This window comes from Denticeps clupeoides, chromosome 2 (genome assembly GCF_900700375.1).
Source record: "Denticeps clupeoides chromosome 2, fDenClu1.1, whole genome shotgun sequence".
NCBI classification, from domain to species: Eukaryota; Metazoa; Chordata; class Actinopteri; order Clupeiformes; family Denticipitidae; genus Denticeps; species Denticeps clupeoides.
Window position 1 is genome coordinate 21298602 of NC_041708.1, and position 22424 is coordinate 21321025.

The 22424-nt window shown below is 40.2% G+C and overlaps 1 protein-coding gene across 5 annotated transcripts in view; it reads left to right on the top strand.

The window, feature by feature from the left end:
• The window catches only part of ccny (cyclin Y), a 44503-nt gene that overhangs the window by 18524 nt on the left and 3555 nt on the right, over nucleotides 1-22424 (top strand). For 2 of the 5 annotated variants that reach the window (XM_028965587.1, XM_028965559.1), the window contains exons 2-11: nucleotides 8353-8427; nucleotides 8891-8911; nucleotides 11170-11204; nucleotides 11551-11574; nucleotides 12218-12318; nucleotides 12554-12589; nucleotides 13534-13591; nucleotides 13769-13888; nucleotides 18658-18824; nucleotides 21538-21700. In XM_028965587.1, coding sequence (XP_028821420.1) covers nucleotides 8353-8427; nucleotides 8891-8911; nucleotides 11170-11204; nucleotides 11551-11574; nucleotides 12218-12318; nucleotides 12554-12589; nucleotides 13534-13591; nucleotides 13769-13888; nucleotides 18658-18824; nucleotides 21538-21700 — 800 coding nt within the window. The remainder of the gene's footprint in view (nucleotides 1-8352; nucleotides 8428-8890; nucleotides 8912-11169; nucleotides 11205-11550; nucleotides 11575-12217; nucleotides 12319-12553; nucleotides 12590-13533; nucleotides 13592-13768; nucleotides 13889-18657; nucleotides 18825-21537; nucleotides 21701-22424) is intronic. The other 3 variants (XM_028965571.1, XM_028965566.1, XM_028965579.1) reach the window with 3 other exon arrangements.

Sequence of the window (22424 nt, forward strand, 5' to 3'; positions counted from 1 at the left end):
CCTATCTTTCTCAAATACGCACACCGACCTTCACACAGACGTTAGCAGCGGGAATTCCTCCGAGATTTTACTTTATTTTATTGAATGTTACATCACAGCTGGTTATATTCTACCCACTGTGTTAAAAGTTGAAATGGAAACTCCCTTTTCAGCAGCACTGATTAAAATAACATATTTCAGTTGGATGAACTGCTGTTTCCTAAAAACTGACAGCAAAATAGTTTATGAATTGTGGCGTTAAAATATTTGAGAAACTCTGGGCATTGGATTGACCAACACAACTAACTGTGCCAGATATTTTTGGCTGTCCTGTTGCCACCTTCTCTCTCCCTCACATTGTGCTCCTGCCTTTGCCAGGCTGCTGCCGATTTTAAGAAATGGGCTGATTTGTTGTTTCCTGTGGGTTTGGCTACCAGTATTAAGAGTAAACTGCTCTTTTTATACTATATAGATTTGAAGTTGCTGGTAAATCAGTGTGCTACTTTCTGCTGCTGCATAACATTGTGATACTATTAAGAACCTACTTGTAGAACAAAGACACCCTTTAGGTACACCTTGCTCATTAAATAACAAACATGTGTCTAATATTAGTAAGAACCACCAATTCAGATTTCTATATCCACTTTTCATGGGGAATGGAGGTCGCCCCAGCAGTCTTCAGATATCGTCAGGATGGAATAACATGGCAGGGAACTGCTGATTGTCGCAACTGGAGAACTGTATTTTGCCAGAAGAGATAAATAGTTCACACAAAACATGATCTGAAAGGCAAGAATTACGTTATGTGCATGATGGGTTGAGCCAATCAGCATCCATTTCTTTTCTGCAAGGCATCCCATCATTCAGTTATATGTAAAAATACAGCTGAAACAAACCACTTGGCCTGGATCAGCAACATTTATCAGACTGCTGTATCCAGAGCAATTTTCCCTAGAGACACTCATTGTTAAGTGTCTTGCTCTGGGACACAATGGTATTAAATGGGTTTTGAACCTGTGAGTTTGTGGTTTTCTGATTCATAGGTGAGTGAGTTATCCAGTAGACTACTAATATCAGTATTGGTTTTGTTTGATATGTTTGATAATTTAGTAAAACTAAGTAAATGTCTGAAGTGCAAATATATTTTTTCTAGAATGGAACAACCAAGGCCCAATATGATCCAGGCAAATCGTTGACAGCTGGCAACCCTGGACAACCGGGCTAAGCTGTGCTTTAAAGCTATTTATACACGAAAAGCAAATGAGCTACATGGCTGACTACTACTAACTAGCTCAAATGTTGCCAGATTTGCTGGCAAATTGCAAAAATGCAAGCATCTGCTCTTTAAAGTTTGGTGCAGAATTGTTGTGAAAGAGGAAACGCCGCCCCATCTGCCCTGTGCTCACAGGAAGTATGGTGGTGGGATGCAGAGGAATGTGTCATCGAACAGATGGCTCCTTTTCATCCTCTGGGCTGTGCCATTCATGTCAGCAACGTGGCCACCGTCATGAACTCAGCATCACTGGGACCTGATCCGTTGATGGACAGTGAACACAAAGCTGCTCTGATTCCCGTTTGGGTTTGTGGAAATGTAGTGTAGTGCACATTGCTCTGGAAAAACATTTTTTAAAAGGCATACTTTTTTAAAAAAGTAAGGGAAGTTGCCACCTGATTAGGCTCTAACATCTCTTTTCCTCTCAGAGTGTGTGTGTTGTGAGGTTTACTATCCTGGGTGTATCCTTGCATTATGTTTTTTCAGACAGATGACTATCCACCATTACCTTATAAATACACCAAACATCCACTGTTTCTGGAGCATTTATATTGTTATTCTTTGGTTTGTTGCTAAACTACTAATTTATGCCACAAAAGGACGCATGAACTTTGCAAGGTTTGTCTAATTTTTAGTATAAAATACAGTAAATTTAATGGGTGAAACCAATTTTTGTTGTACTTGTCACAGCATTTCTTTGTTTTTTCGAAAGTTTTACCATATATTGAACAACACGTGTAAGACAGAGAATGCAGGAAGCAAAGGAAAACTCTACCTACAATCCCATAACTCATCTTGACCTTTTTCTCCCGCTTCACCAGTCAGGTTCTCCCCTGAGAAATCCAGGTCTCTAATGCGGCTCTAGACACATCCCAGCTCAATAGGTGCCTATTTATCATATACCAGCTCCCACCCAACAGTAGGCATGTAATATAGGGTAATATATTTCTGTTTAAACAGCCCTGATTGAACGCTGCCCCTATCACTCTCAGACCTCCGTGAATAAACAGTCATTATGTCCCAGGTTTGTTTTGCAGATTAGAACCGCTGTGCTGGTTTCTGTTGACTTAGTCCCGCTGGGCTGTGACCTTTAGGGAAGGGCATGCACTGGGCAAAGCCTCAACCTCAACCCTTCTTGTCCTGAGTCATTGAGTAACTAGACGTCCTACGTGGTTTACCCGTTCCATTGAGTTTTTTTTTTTTTGTCAACCAGTAAGCCAATGATGTCAGTGGTCTACAGTGTTCTGCATTCAGAACACTGTTCTGAATGGTTTCAGGGTACAAAGGTTTGTTTCTTCAGCATTTGTTTTACATCGCCGTGTTTGTGTCTGCAGTGTATGTGGTCCCTCAGTGGTGTTGTGTAACTGTACTAAGTTAAAGAATGATCTGAGCTTATGCAAGTGTCTTGCACTATGTTTTAATCCCCACAAGCCTGAATGCAGCATGTTTTAATCAGCTCTTTCCTCTGCTTTTTGAGTGTGTGTGTGTGTGTGTCTATGTTGAACGACTTTATGTAGTGTACAGTTTCGAATTTTGCATTTAGCATAAGATCAGTGTCTTTTAAAACTGTAGTGTGATTAGGGCTGGAAGTGCAGGGGTACATGATTTGGGCTGGGTATAATGATTATTTTTTTATACGATGCATTGATTAATATAATGATTCTCAATTATTTCCACATTAAGCTATTTATACATTCTAATTTACAAATGTTAATTTACTGTATTATCATAGTACATGCCTAGCAAGTAAGTATGTAGTGGTACCTACCTCGTCTCTGCTGTGGCTCTGTGTTTGACAACAATGTAGAGGTTTTGGCTCATTTCTAAAGAAAAGTGGTGGAACCACAATGTCCTTGTGAATTTTTGATATTTGATAAAAAGCATTCTAACAGTATGTATGTGGAACATCACTGACCCTTCTACCTCTATCTCATTCTTTCTGACTGCGCATTTCCACGTGGGAGTGTGCACTGTCCCACACTTGTGGTATAGCAGAAGCTGCTGAAGGAAGAGAACCAGTCAGAATGGAGAGACAGGAGAACTGTCTTTATCAGATATAACCCCAGAGTTTATTTTCTGCTCCGTCACTCTCTTTTTTTTTTTCTTTCATTTCCTTTGGAAGGATGAAAAATAGTGAGAGGGTGGCTATGTTGTCACCTCCACAACTGTAAGAGTCTCTCTTTCATTAATCCTCAACAGGAAGCAGCAAGGTTGAGTAATATTCCTGCTGGATCCAGAACATTGCATTCACCTAGATTTCCTGTGGAGACTGATCTGAGGTCAGAGGTCAGACTGGCACAGCTGGGATCACAGGCTGGCATTTCTTTGCCTCTGCTTCATAAAGTGTTCAGTAGGACAACAGACAATAATCTCACAAACTCATGAAAATTAGTGTACCACAATGTTTGTCTTAAAAATAGGAAACCCTTACTGAGAAACTTTAGATGTATCTCTGATCCAGCCGCACCATTCAATAAAAAAGCTGCTGATGGGACAAGGTGGCCGTTAAATATGTAATAAGATCAAATTTAAGATGGAATCATCCAGGCTGAGGAAACTGTGTGCATGAGAGCTGTCAATCATCAGACGCCACCCATTTCAAACTCTGTTATCATTAAAGGTCTGGTAGACAAAAAATAATTACCATAAATTCCAGACTATAGAGTGCACCTATATAGAGGCCGCACCTGCTAATTCTTAAAAGAAAAATTTAATTGTACATAAATAAGCCGCATGTGTCTGTGCAATTACATTGTCACTGTGAAAATACAGGAAAAGCAAAAGTCATTGATCACTATCACCATCGTCCTCTTTTGTTAATCCACCGTGACCTGTTTTGGTCATTTCGTTGGTCTGACATGACAAGATTAAATGTGTTAGCGGCAGGAAGCTGGTTAGCCTATACAAACCCATAAATTAGCATTTATCAGGGAAAAAAATCGCATCACTGTGAAAGCTGCAGCTCTCAACGCGTGTGAAAGAAGTAATGCCTTTATTCCAGAATTTACAGTACACATGTACAAAACGGGTACCAATCATAAATTCCAAGCGTTCGCTCTCGTTTTATTTATGTAAGGTATGCCACACCTTACACTAGTGAACATGCCCAGTGCTTGGCACTAGTTTTGAAGATCGTGCCCAAGACTTCCTCTCACCCTTCTAAAGGACCAATATTGCCTGATTGCATAGACCTCACATAGAGTACCAGACGTCTTTCTCGCTCTCTCATACAGTCACACACACACACACACACACACACACACACACACACACACACACACACACACACACTTTCGAGCCATCTGGTTGTTGAGCTGCCCCCGGTGGTGAGCTGCCGCTGGCTGTGGCACCCGGGTGACAGCGACTGAGACCCGGGTGCAGCTGCCAGGAGGACGACCAGCTTGTCAGGCAGAGCGCCAGGCTGTGCTGCTGAGGGGGTCTGTGGCTGCCGGCAGCATAGAGTGGGGTAGGGTGGGGTGTGGTGGTAGCTGGTTGGGAGGAGAAGGCAAAAGATGGAGTTAGTATTGATTTCAGAGCTGAGAGGCACTTCCAGAGAAATACCAATAATGGCCGTCTCGTACCATTTACATTTACAGCATTTATCAGACGCCCTTATCCAGAGCGACTTACAATCAGTAGTTACAGGGACAGTCCCCCCCTGGTGCAACTTATGGTTAAGTCTCTTGCTCAGGGACACAGTGGTAGTAAGTGGGATTCGAACCCGGGTCTTCTGGTTCATAGGCGAGTGTGTTACCCACTAGGCTACTACCACCCCATACCCAGTCAAAATGCTTTCTGCACACACTTCAGGATGTGAAGGTGTGGTGCTTCACCGTCCATTGAACATTTCAAGCTTTTGTGCCATAGAAACAATTGTTCTCTTGGTGTGTCTGTGTGTGTGTTTCCTTGTCCCTGTGTTTTTGCAGTGGGTTTGTGTAATCAGCTCCTGACCTTTCTGCAGTTTCCTGGAAGAGAGGAAGTATAAGATGACGTCTTCCCCCTAACCCGCAGCATACACATGTACATACTCTCTCTCACACACACACACACACACACACACACACACTTTTACACAAAGGGTGGAACCACATCCGATAGGAAGAAGGCAACTCTAAGTGATGAAACTGGGTTGGTTTGTGTTTCATGATTTTTGCTTCAATGGAACAAATGTCCCCATAAAACTTGACATTTTGCTGTTTTGGCATATTTATAACATTATAATGTTCAATTTAGGGGGTAGGTTTAAAATGTATTTACAAACAATACATAAATATGAGATGCCCCTTCTGCTCCACTTTCATTTTAGCACTTTTGCATTTGCCTCTTTTAGCCTTCAGAGCCTTTAACTTGCCAAACAGCTCAAGTTCAAAATCACCTTCAACAAAGGAGCCGGCAACATCACATGTTCACTGGTGGACATTTTTTTTTGTTTGATGTCTTTGAAACACACTCTTTTTTATAATTCCTTGTCAATCTGGATTTCTGCTTTTCTCTTCAACTTCAACTTTGCCATAACATTACAACCACCCACGTAATATTGATTAGGTCCCACACCCTCTAAAGCATGGTGGTATCTGGTACCAAGCCATCGGTAGTTCAGACTTGTCTTTCCAGCTCATCCCACAGACGATTGATCAGATTGATATCTGGAGAATTTGGAGGCTGTCACAGGGTGTATGTGTATGTGCGTGTGTGTGTGTGTGTGTGTGCGTGTGTGTGTGTGTGTGTGTGTGTGTGAGAGTAGCAAGTTGTGCATCCAGGGTGGGGCGCATGAACACTAGTGTTGTTTTCATCAACAAAACTTTTGACAAAATATCTTCATCAATGAACCTTTGTGACATGAGGAAAAGGAGACTAGATGAGATGTAAATGCTGGTTGTGATGATATCTCTAATGAAATATATCATGGAATATTGTTGATGAATAAAAAGGAGACTAAATGTGGTTTACAAAAACTATACAATAATAATGAAATAATCTAAATAATGCGCTCTTTATTTTTGTTGACTAAACGAGACGTTATTTCCTTTTGTTCACTCACATTATTATAATGCTGTATTTATGTTTCCTGTGTCTCCCGTGATGTCACTTCCTCAATTCCCATTTGAGCATTATTTAGATCTCAGAGTACTTGTGGTGTGTCGTATATATATAATGGTGGGTTAGTAGATGGCTGGAGGAAAAAGAGGAAGTGACCTTTGTACGCACTTTCTTTACAACAGAACGTGTGGTCGAAAAACTGGAATGGATGTAGAACATTCTTGAGTCTATAATATAACAACAAATCACAATAAGATAACCTTGTTTTATTTGTGGAATGGGTTTGACTAAAAGAAAATGTTGCGTTTGTCTATTGTACTAGGTGCTCATACTGACTGGGTTTAATAGAAATATTAAAAGAAATATACATTTACATTACTAAAATAAAAATTTCATTAACTTAAATCTAGACTAAATAGTCATGACTAAAATATGACTAATATGCCCAGACCTTTAGTTGACTGAAACTTGGCTAGACTAAAATGAGTCTGGACGTGACTAAGACTAATTAAAACTAAAGTGACAGTTTGACGCCAAGACTAGTCTAAAACTAAAATTATAACAGGCCACCCCAAGCATCTATAATGGAAACTGCAGGCTTTGTGTTTAAATGAGTGCAGGTAGAATGAATTTCTAAATGTATGTACCTCTGCTTTGATATTCTTTAAAAAAAAATTAACCTGGATCTCACAGGTTAATTGAAATTAGCAGCAGTAGTCCGAATTGAGGAAACTTTCTTGATTTGCTTTAACTCAGGAGTTCATTGCTGAGACAACTAGTGCTGAAGCTGAGAAAAATCAGTTCCGTTTACACAGACTTACTCCAAATCAGAACTCAGATCAGTCTTTGTCAGCCACATGGGTTTGTTGTCTGTCATTTTGGAGGTTTTGTGGATGCCAGCATAAAAAGGAAACAGTTGAACTCAATTTATCTAGACTTTTACTGAATGCTTAAAAATAACATCAACAACATTTATTTCTTATATAGCCCAAAATCACATACGGTATGTCTCAATGGTAATTGACACCCCCCACACTTGACCCTTCGGCACACAAGGATAAACTCCACAAAAAACTCCAGGAGAGAGAAAAAAGAAAGGAAGAAACCTTGTGAAGGAGTTGTAGAGAGGGACCCCCTTCCAGGGTAGAGTGAGCCTGCAAGTGGTGTCAGTTCAGGGTTAGTGATGATTTGCCCAACATGAGAAAAAGTCCTACAGTTGTAGTCCAGCGTCATGGTGTACAATACATGTCCATTATACGTGTTTCATGCTATGTCCTCGTTTAGCAGTTTCCAGGATCCAGGATTTATCTGCTGGTCTCTTCACTGGAGTCTGCCGGTGGTCTGTGCGCTTGATTCCGTGTCTCGGAGAAAACAAACAGAAGCACTGTACGACTGATACTGAAATATGTGGTTATAGTGGTATATTAGTGCAACAGTGGCCCGGTACCTTAACTAGGACAGCCTAACTAGGGTTAATTTAAGATCTGCTCCGAGCTGTGACCTGTACTTTGGGTACCAGTAGTGACCCCTCACACGTTGATTGCAGGGGGCGTGGCGGGTTGAGTTCACACAGGTACTGTGGAGCGAGACCATTTAGAGATTTATAGGTCAAAAGTAGGATTTTGTAGTCAGTATTAAATTGTAAGACTGGGGTGATGTGGTCGAACTTTCTAGTTCTAGTTCTAGTTAGAACTCTGGCTGCAGCATTCTGTACTAGCTGGAGTTTACTCATGCACCTACTAGAGCATCCAGACAATGCGTTGCAGTAATCTAACCTTGATGTGATAAATGGTGTGTGCAAAACTATTTTTTTTACTGTGCAGCAGCAATTTCACTATGTATTTGTATTTCCACAATACAGCTTTTTTCTTTGTAAACTGTAAAAGTGTGCTTCTTACATACCTTGTACATACCTTGATTGGCATTGTAGACTACTACATAATCATGGACAACATATCATGATAGTAAAATACATTCCCCTCCCTACTTGTTAGTGCCACTACAATGCGCTGGACACATCAGCTCCAATGTATTTTTTTCTCTATCTCTCTTTCACACAGAACTGAATATGGAGTACAACCCCTCCGACCATCCTCGGGCCAGCACTATCTTTCTAAGCAAGTCACAGACAGATGGTGAGTTACCTCTTCTCCATAAATATACTCATTTATATCTCATCCAGGGCCAAATCGCGGAGTCAGGTGCAGGATTTAGTACTTCTGCACCGTCTTAATGGTGAATGGGATTTCAGCCTTGATGGTTGAGATAACTAGACTACCACCTCAAGCATCTTCATCCAACTACTAAAAGAAGCATTTACAATTTCTGGTGCCACTTTCAGTATAGGATTTAAAAGCTGCTTTACAGAACCACATCAATGTGTCACAAGTCTTGGTTTTCCCTGAAATTTTAGTTCAGAACATTTTGTTTGGTCTTCTTTTGGACCTGTATGTGTTCATACCTGATTCCGGATCACAGCCTGGTCAGGTCCTGTTTCAGATTGGTCATGCCACTTGGTGTCATTTTATGTTAGGGTGGGTGGATAAAATGAACTCTTTCATCCTTAGCTGTGATATTCTCAAACTCTCTTTTTAACAGTTGCTGTGCCCAGTAAGAGAGGTAGGTGTATGTGTTTTGTGTGTGTTCTGGCGTTTTGTTTTTTGCTGCTTTGTTGTGTGATCTCTTAGGTCCGTCAGTGGACTTGCTTCGGTCTGTCTTTCCTGTCTTAATCATAAATTCAGTGTTTTTTTTTTTTAATCCATGATGCTGCAGAGTCTCCTGTAATGCTTGATTCTGTAATACTCAAATGGTGTTGATGGTGTATACGACCAGTCACTTAGAAATGCTTTTGCGAATGAAAACCTGTTGGTCATGGATTCTAAAGTCATGCATTGGTATATTCTGCCCATATGCAGTGATTGCCTTTTACAGGGGCAGAAAAAGTTTGAAAACCCTTAGGAATAAGTACATGAAGTCAGTCAAATGCCAGATATCAATAAGGGGATTTAAAATGTGTAAGGGTGCAATGTGTAACAATTGTTGGCCAACAACCTGCAGAATGTGAAAACTAACAAATGAATGCAAATATTGCCGAATTGGGTGGAATTATTGGCAAAGTCTGCTTTTCAAGAAAATTGTTTTGACGAGCCCATTTCTTATTTAAATGTGTAGTTAACTGGAAACACTTCTTGGACTTCTCTGATTTTGTTGTTGTTGTATTGTTAAGAGGAGGTTCCAGTCATTTTAAACTTAGTTGATGAAAATTTTAATTTTCTTGGTGTCAGAAATAATTGCACACCAACAAAAAGGGTTAAGTGAGCATACCAAGAATTAACATTAGATAACCTGCTTCATGCAATGCGTATGTTTTGATTTTTAAAAGGTTTAAAAAGGAGTAAAGCATTTTACTCCTAATTGATGCATAAATCCTACACATTGCACCTTTAAAGGGTTCAGCTTCAGTAAAACAAATAAATAAATAATAACTTACATATTCATTATCAAATTAGTCCTGATTTGTATTGTATTTGGCAAGACACAGACATGTATCAGATTAGGCATTAACCTAATTGTTTTTTCATTTTTCTCAGTCCAGTTCATTGCAAACTGCAGCAGACCATCAGCTACGAGTCCCTTAGGCCAGACTAGGCAGGTGGTAGACGTCCATTTCTGTGTATAGAACTAGCAGGGTTGGATTTCCCCCATTTGTTAACCATCTATCTGACTGTGCCCTAATGAAGAGTCGCTCTGTAACCAAACACAACTCATTCCTAAAGGTTCACCATCTCTCTCTCATCTCTGTAAGGGGTTTATAAAAGCTTAATGAGACCCAGTAATGTCCCCACCGGGGGCTGACTGGTATCTGTGTGCACATCTCACTGTTTTTTTTAACCTTGTGTGTCATGCAGTCAACAGGTCTGTTCTCAGTGTAGTTTTTGTAAAGCATAATGCATGATGTCTATTACGGGTGTGTGTCTATGTCTGTGTGAGAGAGTTGTGTTCTTTTTTGTGCCAGAAAAGCCTCCTTCTTATTAGTAAGCTAGGATTCATAATATCATGTTAGATTCTTGTGTCGTCACTTTCACTTACACACAAAGACTCCAACCGACAGTGTGGCTTCTCCCTCAAAGGAGTGAGGTGAATAAATCCCATTACTGAATCTATTTCTGATGCTACTGGAGATCCACTTTAACCTCTCCACCTCAAACTCCCACCTCCAGTCTTCACCATATTGTCTTCTGACCATACAGTATGGGCTTTGTGTTCATTCTTCAAGAGATGCCCTGGTATAATAAGGCAAATGAATAAAATATCTCATTGTACATCACCAGGAGAAGAAGTCATTGACCATTTACTCATTAACTGCTTTTATGAGATCTAAATTATACAGCCACAGCTTTCATTCACAGAGAAGAGCTGTAACTAGAAATGCACTCTTTGTGTCCAGTCATTGTTGTTAAGCAGATGCAATAAAGATTTTATTTTTGCTTTATCGCGTCTGTTTCTCATCTACCTGTAGGTGCATTTGTTAAAAAGCTCCTGCAAGCAGCTTTAATTCCTTGTACAGAATTTTGTTCTCTGTATTGTGGTAATTCTGCCCCCTGCTGTTTGGGGTTGAAAATGTCTATGTGTGTGTGTGTGTGTGTGTGTTACTGCATAACATGTTTAGTGCTTTGTTGTGTCTGAGTGTGTTCTAGTGTTGTGGGCGGTGTTTGTAGTGTTTGTGTGTGTCTGAAGCTGGTGGTAATCTACTGCTGGCAGGTGATAATCTATTGCACACGCGCATTAACCCAAAAATGGAACCAGACCAAATTCATAATTTATTTCCATCTGCTGTTGCCATGGTTCCCACTGATTTTCCAAATCTGTCTTTGCAGTTCGAGAAAAGCGAAAAAGCCTGTACATCAATCATGTAAGTTGGCCGTCTGCATACTCACTCACTGCTCACGTTTTACACATGCACAAAAAACAAAGAAATAAATAAATGTTCCCATGTTCTGTCTGCCTCTTTTTATGTCTGTGTACTTTTTTCGTATTCCCCATTCTGTATAACAACACAAACATTTTGATAGAACTAGCACAATTGCTGCTTTCAACACGCTCATGCTAAATGAATTTAATGCCCATGGATTTTTTTTTTCAGTTTAATTTTATTTATTTTCATGCACTGTGCATGCGTCTATTACTTAAAAACTGTTCTGCCTCTCCCATAAATGATGTTTGCTTTGAAATGTCCATCTCCCCCATTGCTTCGCCAGTTAACGCACATCTCGGAGTCCAAGGTAATGTGCAGTGTCAAGCTTTTGTGTGACTTTTTCATTTGGTCTGTGTACATGCATGGGATGAGCATTAATGTCTATTCAGATTGGTTCAGTGTTTTGTGAGCCACATCAAAGCAGTGCTGGATGTGGAGGCAGTCAGTTCAGTGGTCGTGCCAGTTCTCTTCCTTTATACTCTCTCTCATCTTATTTCTATTCATTCTGCCCCCCACCTCCCACCTTTTAATGTTTTCATTCATTTATATTCAGTTTTTAATGAGGAAATCCATGCAACTTACTATGCTTGACTGGCTAAATGCAAAGCAGTGTTGTTAGCAATGTTAGAAACGAACAGGATCCGAGAGCAAACGCTGTCCACCACCTCTCAGAATGAGAAAGAATTATGTGATTATGGTTGCATTAGGTATTGCTCCAACTTTTAGTTTTTCTTTTTTATGCATACCAGAAGTTTCAAAAAGTGTGCCAGTGACTTGGTGTTGACCTGGTCTTTGCTTTAATTAGTACCATTAGGACAGATCATTAGGATCACAGGGCTTGCAGCAGCAGGTGATGCACAGTTGGCAGATTAAGGCACATTTAGCCTTAATTTAACTGTAGACATTGATGTCACTGACAACATTAAATGACTTAAACTCATTTGTTTCAGCATACGGTAGCCCCTTTAAGACGCAAGTACAGCTCCTGCTCCACCATCTTCCTGGATGACAGCACGGTCAGTCAGCCCAACCTGAAATACACTATCAAATGGTGAGTATGGTGAATGAAAGTGAAAATGAAGTGATTGTCACAAGCACAGCATGTGAAATGTGTCCTCTGCTTTTAACCCCTCACCCTTTCATGGCTTCCCCAGGGCAGCCATGAAAGGCACCTGGGGAACAGTGTGTGGGGGACGGTGCTTTGCTAGTAGTGACCTCTACTTCATTTTTTCTGATTGCAAGAAAGATTTTTACAAATTGAAATTGACACTCTTTATATATTACAGCGTAGCCCTCGCAATTTACTACCACATAAAGAACAGGTAAGATTGGTGTTTTAGCTTCCATGATCTAATATGACCATTGTACAGGCGAGAATCTATGATATGGCATGTCACAGCAGTAAACAATATATCATGCAATGTGCAGCAATATTGTACATTGATAGTATGAGAAGATGCCAATTTGCTATTTGCACAGTACAGTTAGTTAAATTAAAATAATGTTTGTATAGTTCTGTAAATAGGTTTACATACAATTAATTTATTTACATATATATGTTTATTGTATTCTATCACACCACTGAAAGGACACATGAAACGTGTCCTCTGCTTTTGACGATCATGACAGTGAGCAGCGTGTGGGGATGGTGCTTTGCTCAGTGGCACCTCAGTGGCGGTTTGGGATTCAAACCAGCAATTTTCTGATTACGGGTCTGTTTCCTTACCTGCTAGGCCACCACTGCCCTGTGAGAAGCTTTGCATACAAGAATTTCAATCACATGCACTGTGTATTTTCACATTTTCATTACAACAAAATACCACAAAGTACCACAGAATAAAATATCACAATATTTAAGCGTAATTTTTACTTTTAAATGTAAAAATAAAATGTATTCCAAATGAATAGAACCATGGTAAATGGTGAGTGACGCAGAGTTGAACGTATGTATGTTCTTCAAACACACGTACCACCCACAGCCTCAGTTTTCCACGCTCTTTAGTACATTTACAGCATTTATCAGGGATAAATGCTGTAAGGCCTCAGGAGGTCACAGAGGTTTATCAATGCCATTAGACACAAGTGTGTTTTTCTTTGTGTGGTTTTGTGTATATGTGTGTTTAGTCACATTGTAAAAAAGCCAAGGTTGCGCTATTCAAATGACTCACATCACCACTGTTTTTTTTTTTTTATATTTAATGTGCCATCATACATGGTACTGTAGATAGATTTTCACTAACGCTGTTATTCTCCCTCTCTGGTTCAGGGACATCGATGGCAGAATGCTGTTAGACATATTTGATGAGAAACTTCATCCACTCTCTGTAAGTGACTTGCTGAAATGATGAACCCATTACAGGGCTACTCCCATGTCATTTATTCTGTGGGACAGCTGTTATTTTAGCCCCAGTACCGTTCAAATTATTTCGTTTTAACAGCCACTGAGAATGGACCATGACACCCTCACCTTCATCTCTCAATTTCTTTCCTTTTTTCCTTAGAAATCCGAGGTGCCATCAGACTACGATAAGCACGATCCCGAGCAGAAACAGATCTATCGCTTCGTCCGGACGCTGTTCAGCGCCGCCCAGCTGACTGCGGAGTGCGCCATCGTCACCCTAGTGAGTTAACGGGCTCACCTCAAGCCTTAACTTTACCGCTTTAATAACATGGTTAGGGATTTGACCATCAGTACAGAGTCTTAGAGTGTAAACAATCAGGTTTAAAATGAATGCCCAGTTGGGAACAATTCCCTTTAGGATTTTTTTCTTAATATACAGTAATCACAATAATAGCATTATGGTCAATGATCGCAGTTGCTGTTACTGCATGGGTTAATAGTATTCATGTTTAGACTAAAGAGCTTTTAAGTACACTTTCTATATTCAATATTAATAATAAAAAATAAAAAAAAAATAAAAACGTTTGGTTCTGAATTGTTATGCGAACGGTATCTATAGATCGGGTCCTAGCGAACCAAACGAGGGATTTCAATGATTGATATTTCAAGCACTTATGTAATTTGCTCTGGATAAGAGTATCTGCCAATGTAAATGTCAATGTAAATTCAGCTACTGGCTGAATGGCAACTGTCTCATATTTGTCTGGCTGACATTGCAGCGGTCTTCACATGGTTTTTTAGTTGCAGGGCAGGTTGGTTTGAGTCAATTGGACTCTGGTACAGTTTGTAATTTGTTGTGTGGATAAATATCATATCTGGAGTGGGGCCTGGACAATACTGAATACTAAATAGACATAAAATAGAACTAAAGGCAAACATTTATATTTTTTTCTGTATCTACAAATCTGTAAATATCTTCAATATGTAAGACAAAAAGTTAATCACTTTATTATTGCGCAGCCCCAGATGTTGGCAAACTTACTGTATATGTGCATATACAAACACTGATCATCAGATGAGCTCTCTCTAGGTTTCTTAGTTTTCTAGCGTGCTTTTTTCTGCTTTTATCTCACTGACCAGTCAAACTGACCAGTCTCAAAAGGGGCAAGTCTTACACCATTCATATTACACTAAGGTGCGGTTGTCACAAATCTATGAAGGCATCAATCCATTGTGTGACCGATGTCAGCAGTCCTCTGCCAATATTATTCATATGTTCTAGCTTTGCCCTTCTTTACACCAATACTGGACTGAGATATTTTACATGTTGTCAGAATTTGTGGGGAAAAGAGAATTTGTGAGAGTAGAGCCCAGCCCACTTGTGGACATTGTTTGGTGTTTTTTCCTCACCTCCTTCGCTATCCTCCCAACAAAGGGGCGTGCTGGCCTTTTCTACCTTACTGGATTAATTACGACAAACTGGAAATCCAGTACCTAGTGTAATATCCAGTGTAGCATCTGTATGTATGGGTATATATGTGTGTGTGTGTGTGTGTGTGTGTGTGTGTGTGTATGTGTATGCACATGTATGTATGTGTGTGTGTGTGTGTGTATATATAGTTTTTTTTTTTTTTTTTTTTTTTTTTTTTTTTTTTTTATTGGTGTCTAGATTGGGGATTGTTTGAGCTGTTTTCTTTTCTAACCTCTTGAGAATATTGTTATTGCTCATACTCTAATTCCAATAAACAAACAAAAAAAAGGGGGCAAGTTTTATTACATGAACACCATTAGCAATAGCAGTTGAGATATCACTGACAGCCCAGCTGTTAATTCTTTTTATTTGAAGGTGTATATCAATAGATACCAATAGATACAAAATCTTGCTGGTGTCCCATCTTGGTATTTGCTTTCTTTTCACTTTTCTAGTTCTTGAAATTTTACAAGGAACATGGAGGCGCTAGAAGACTTTTAAGCCCTTTGAGTAAAAGAACTGTGACAGGCTCCCATGCCTGTGGACCTGCAGGGCCGATATGTTTAGACAGAATGGCAGGTGGCAGGAGAGGGATGTCATTACTGTGGAGACGGAGTGGAAGTCGTAATACTTGGGTGTCCATCAACATTTGTCTCAGTTCTAGCACTTCCTGAATTCTTAATGCAAGAGTATTAAAAACGGTTGATGGCAAAAAAAAACGGTTGAGGAAATTTCAGTCATTTGTGCCCCTTTTTATTCTGTCCAGTTGAGACGCATCTTTTTTCTATTCTGTTGCCAATGGGATGATAAAAAACGTGACTATAAAAGCTGATTGACTTAAAACCCCATTGGGTCTAGAATTGAGATTCTGTGGTGAGGACCACTGCAAAAAAATCCAAAGCAGGCCCAATAGGGTAGAAAATGTGACATGAATTTATAAATGTGTAAGTACTTTGCATAAATGCACAATTGTTGCGTAAGTGCATTTTTAGATATAATGATTGTGAAGCCCCCACCTGCAACCAGGAACACAGCAACAAATCACAGACATCCTGTAGCATACGACAAAACATTAATTGAATTAAAAATATGTCCATCAGCACATACTACCAATGCTATATTTATGCTTTCATTATTTGTACACAGGTTTATTTGTCTACATTGTCATATACAGAATCGCCAAAGGATGGCGGTGTCTAATTGCAGGTACACTGAGCTCTTAAATGTATACTCACAAGGGACGACTGGACTTACACCACTGACCAGTTTGACATGGGAGACACTGCCAGGAACCTAAAACTCTAGACAATATTGCTCTGAGGATCACAAAGCCTAACAAGTCCCACCAACACGATAGTGTGGATTTCCTTCGGTGGGGACTAGAGTAGCCTGCTGAGGTGGTTTGGGCGTGTCCTAAGGATAAGGATCTCTTTCGGCCACGTCCCATATCGCCCGGTTGTCTTGGGAACATCTTGAGATCCCCGGCCGAAGACGGTAGCTGGTATAAGGGATATCTAGTCTGACCAGCTCAGCCTGCCGCTTCTGTGACCCTCATCTGGACAAGCAGGTGGAAACTGACTGACAAATATGTAATTGTTCCTCCTATCTCTATGTAATGAGAATATTGTAAGGGTAAACTTGTCCATAAGGTTAAATTCTGTTTTCACATTTTTCTCATAGTGGTATACAGACCCCATGTTGTAAGGGCATCTCTGAAGTGGTTTGTTGCTGTTTATGCTGTATTTGCCATGCTTTCTTCTCACAATCAAAGAAACCCAGTAAGATCAGAGCTGAATTGTTTTTTGGTCTCTGGATAATTGAGTTCTATGTTGTCATCTGGGATTATCATAATTTTTTGCACTAGACTCGGTTTTGGACAGTGTAGTGTTTTTCATGTTGATATCCATTATACCGTGGGTGTCCAGACAGTGCAGTTTGGCAGCCCACACACAGCACTGCCTTGGAGGGGGGGGGGGGGATGCATCTGAGGCCACCTATGGTTCTCTGATCTTTCTTTCTGTGGGTTACATCCACCTTATCTTATAATCAGACAACACATAGGATAGATGTCCCAGAGAGACTCCTCCATTTCAGGCTGGGGACTGGCACCAAGAAAAGTACATAGAGTATATGGAGCATAAAACACAAAGATTAATATAAACACTTAAGAAATTAAAATGAGTAAATGTCAATTGACACTTTATTACAAATTCCTTTCCTATAGCTGAACCTTGTGTAGAGTCAGAGACCATAGCCCCAGCTGAAAGTAGCCCCACTCAACAACCTACCAGTGGTGCTAATAGTGGTATAAACACTGTCATTATTGATGGATGGGGTAATGGGTGGCTGACAAACCGTGTACAGCGGAACACTGACTGCAGACAGTAGAGTGCATCAATATCGCGGTCAGTATGGAGTGATGTGCAGTAGCTGAACCATGCCGGTGATGTGAGACACCATGGCACAGACTGTTAGACTAAATTAAATTCACAACCAGTCAGGGTTATATGCCAAAGGAAAAACAAGACTATTCCAGACTCTTAAATGTTTTGCTCAATGGCAGTTTGAAGTCATAATAATTGCTTGGATTTAATGAGGTGTGTCTGGAAACACCCCATTAATAAAACTGTCTTTTATAAATCTGTGGATTTTGCATCAGTTTTATGTGCCATTAAGAATGAATCTATAGAAACATTTTAGTAAAGTTGATTATGTATAATTGTATGTTTTAATGAGTCTTACTGCATGCACTATTCATAGGTTAAGGGTGCTTTCACACTTTAGTACATTTGCTTTGGTCCGAAAATTAGTCTTTTTTTTTTTTTTTGTAACATTGTATCATTTTCTTCTTGGTTCGGCTCCCGTTCACACAGTGAAAAATCCAAGCAAACCAAAATGCTGATTGGTCAGATGTATCGCCGTGAGAACATCAAAAGTAAATACAGGGAAGCAGTTCTGCTGTTGTGGAGGCAAAACATACATTGGCTTGCATTAACCATATGGAACTGGGGAAACATCTGTGAAATTGAAATTTGAAAGTGAAGTGATTGTCATTGTGATACACTGCAGCACAGCACACGAAATGTGTCCTCTGCTTTTAACCATCACCCTTGGTGAGCAGCAGGCAGCCATGACAGGCGCCCGGGGAGCAGTGTGTGGGGACGGTGCTTTGCTCAGTGACACCTCAGTGTCGGTTCAGGGTACAAACCTTGATGGGGACAACCTTCTGATCACAGGGCCATGTTCTTAACCCTTAATTCACTTTTCTCAAATCATGTGATAGTGTTTGGTCCCGTTTTGGTTCGGTATGTGTTCTCACAAAGTGGACCGCACCAGAGTTCACAATTTTATTTGAATCGGGATTTTTGGTGCGCACCGTAGTACGATTACTGTGTTGACAGGTGCTAGTTGCAAAGTCACAAGTTCAAACCCCACTTACTACCATTGTGTCCCTGAGAAATAATGTTTCCAGGGGAGTGTCCCTGTAACTACTGAGTTACTCAGTAAATGCCGTAAATGTAAATGTTCCCGATATCGCAGCTGGTATGTATTTCATGTAAGGTTCTCTTCTGCTGTAGGTGTACCTGGAGCGGCTTTTGACATACGCAGAGATTGACATCTGTCCCGCTAACTGGAAGAGGATTGTTCTAGGTGCCATCCTGTTGGCCTCCAAGGTGTGGGATGACCAAGCAGTGTGGAATGTGGACTACTGCCAGATCCTCAAAGACATCACAGTGGAGGACATGTTAGTGTGTTTATATTATATATTTTTTATATTATGTAAACTGAAAGCTGTCTTAGCAAGTACATAGTAATTGGAAGATGGAGAGAATAGTGCGATTCTCAATGTTCACATGAGCATAACAAAAAAGTTACAGTAGTTACAGACAATATGTATATGAAGATTCTTCACTGCACTCATTGTGGACAAGACATATACAGAGCACACATAGAAACATGACCCTGATTAGTTTTTCTAATTGAACAAAGGTTGAAAATATGTCAGGTTTATGGTCATGTATACCAGTAATTATTGTTCATTGTCCGCATAAAAAATGTTCTTTGGCCTGAACCTGTGTAAGGTAGTGTGTCTATCGCATTACAACAACAAAGTTGCTATGGGGTATTAGATGGGGCTGAACAGGGCCACACAGCCCACCCAGTAACCTCTCCACCCCCCATGCTGGTGGAGGGGGAGGCTGTTAACCTTCGGGACCCAAAGCTGATGAGGTGGGTCTGGGAGTCACTGTGCGTTTTGGTGAAAATGATCCTCTCAGTCTGGGTATTTGTACTAGTGATTCCAGCGCCATAACTGGGAAGTTGGTGCAGTGTCTTTTCCCTAAACGCACCACATCAAACAGGGCTAGGAATGATCGGCAGCGAGACCGGACACCTGCGGCATGCTGCCCTCTGTCACCTTTGACCTCTGTGTGAGTTCACAGTTCTTTTAAATAGCGCTTTCAGACAGCGGATGGGTGGCAGGTGACTGATGGGATAAAATAACAGGACTATGGCATGAACACAGCCACCTTCTTCCTCTCATCTGTCTCTCATAATCTGTGTACACAGTGAAGCGGAAACCATTCTTTTTTATCAACAAAGTCTCCACTCCCGGCTATATTTAGAGTGTCTGTTGCTGCCCAAAACCGATGGCAACACATTTTACATCAGACGATTTTTAACGCTTCGATTGATCTAAAAATGTTCATTGTGACTGTATGTAAGTGCCCATCTTCAGTGTAACACTGAGTCCTCAGTCGTTATCATTTAGGATCTTTGGACATCAGCTGGACATTTAACTATGCAGAATCTGTAGGAAAATGTAAAACTGATTTTTAGTTTTGGAGATAATTGCCTGTGTCTATGATAGGCTGGGAAGATGCAATAGAAATGGTGAACCCAGTTTTTGTACCTTTTTCAGAACCTGCCCCAATATCTTTATGCATCTGAATGCATCCGTCTTTAAGAAGCTCGATTCTATTATTTAGCCCTTTGTGTGAGGCTACAAAGCACGTAGGATATCTAAGATGCATCTTCACAAGCCTTCAGAAGAGGGGGTTTGGGCTTGCCAATTTTGGGCTTGCCAACATTACTACTGGGCGGATAATTCTAGATCTCTTACATACTGGAGGTGTGGAGATATTCATGCTGTGGAGAGCCCCTTGTGGCTACCGTTGTTAAAACGTCTTCACTTCCTGCTCCTCTGTTTTCTAACTCCAATACAGCAAAACTTCATTGTAAAAAAAAAAAAAAAACTCCTTACCGATACTGAATTAGATAAAAGTGGCTTGCCGGGTTCCCACTAGCGGTCTGGAGAGAGGGGGATATCAGAACATTTTTGAATTTGTACATTAATGACCAATTTTAAATTCGGTCTTCCAAACTCTCACATTTTTGTTACCTACAATTCTACATCACCCATCCACACTTTTCTCGAGAACCTCCTGCTCCCTCTTGACTCATATCAATGTTTGTGGGCTCTTTTAGGAATCGGTTTCTTCTGAGATTATAGTCAGATCTTTGGGAGGATTCCCTGTTGTGGTTCCATGGTTCTAGTAAGGGTGGATTGGCACATCTTTTTTTGGCTTTACCCTAACTTATAAAATTTTTGGTGTGCTATTTTTGAACAGCTGAATAGCCTACTCCAGAGACATTCAACCTTGTCTCAAATTGACCATCCTTGTTTGCTCAGCAGAGACCATGGATCTTCTACACAACACACAAAATGGCCCTGAATCTAGGGATGGTGGTAGCCAAGAAGTCTGCTACCCCACTCACCTTATCTCATTGGCTCAGAAAATGTTGCTTGTTATGCAAAGACTGCGCTTTGCACCAATCTTTTCAACAGATCAAATTTGAGGGAATTTGGGGACCCTTTTGAACACAGTGCAAAATTTATTAACACAGCCCCACAAAAATGTATGACCTTGATGCATGACCTTGAGTATGATTTTTAAAAATATTTTTAGATATAGCTGTCTGGCACCCCCCCTACCTATTTTCCATTTTCTTAAAAAATATATATTTTATGGGATTTTTTGTTATATATGTGTAATGCAAAATAAAGTATTAAAATGTTCAAAAGTTCATATCACCTGTTCATCAGCTTCTTTAGAATATCTTCTACAAATCCAACATTCAGATGAAAAGATGGTCACCTTGTCTGATAAGGTTGTCAAAGTGCCACAAATCCTTGCCATATCTTGGTAGGGTGCCAAGTTTGACCTCAATATTTTCCATATACTTCCATGTTGTTGGGGTGGAGGGTCAAGAATATAACAATCATGTCTCTGGAGGATGAAATCAGAATAGGGTTTGCTGGTTTACAGGGAAAGTATAATTAATGTGCAATGGTTGTAAAAGCGCAGGGGAGGAGGGGGTCAAATGTATGAATGTATGTATGTATGTATGTATATGTCAGCATTGTAATAATTTTCCATATTCTGTTGTGCTTTCAGGAATGAACTGGAGCGTCAGTTTCTGGAGCTGCTTCAGTTCAACATCAACGTGCCGTCAAGCGTCTACGCCAAGTATTACTTTGACCTCCGCTCTCTCTCCGAGGCCAACAACCTGAGCTTTCCCCTGGAGCCGCTCAGCAGGGACAAGGCTCAGAAGCTAGAGGTGCTTTTTATTTCAAAAGAATGGACTTGATTCTGTGTTAAACTGAAGTAAACGTAAAAGGCAGTTTATTTAATCTTTTGAAAAAAGTATTGTAAAGTACATTTAAATACATTTTTTTGTTGTTTGATAGACTTTCCTTAGAATATTCTAAGGAATGTCTATTCGAAGACATGAATATATCCAAAATTGAGTTTTATTACAGCATACAAATCAGCTTCAGAGTTCTACAGCATGTTGTGTTTGCATCTAATATTATTAGAACAATTTTAAAAAGTATTCACATGCAAAAAATAAATGACAGTATACAGCCAATAGAAACAATACTGTTTCTCAGTCCTGCTTCTGGAGGATCCCCTGCAAACCCAAACCCAAACCATGGGTTTGATCTTGCACCCCGAGATCTTGTGACATTATTGCTCATCAGTCGGTGGAAAAAAAACCTGCGAGACTGCAGACACCACAGACACATCAATTTGACCATTAACCAGTCCCTCCAGGATTTCGCGATAAACTTTAGTGATTGTTGCAATCAAAATGCAATCTAAATTCCAGAAAAATGTTCCACACCAACGTTGAATGCGGTACAAATCAGGAACTGCTAAAGTGATGTTAGCATCAGCCAATTGGAACGCAGTGGCCGTCTAGTATAAATAGTTCCTGAGAAGCGGACGTGACTTTGTCATTTTTCTTTTTTGTGATTTGTTGCTGGCCCTGACATGAAACA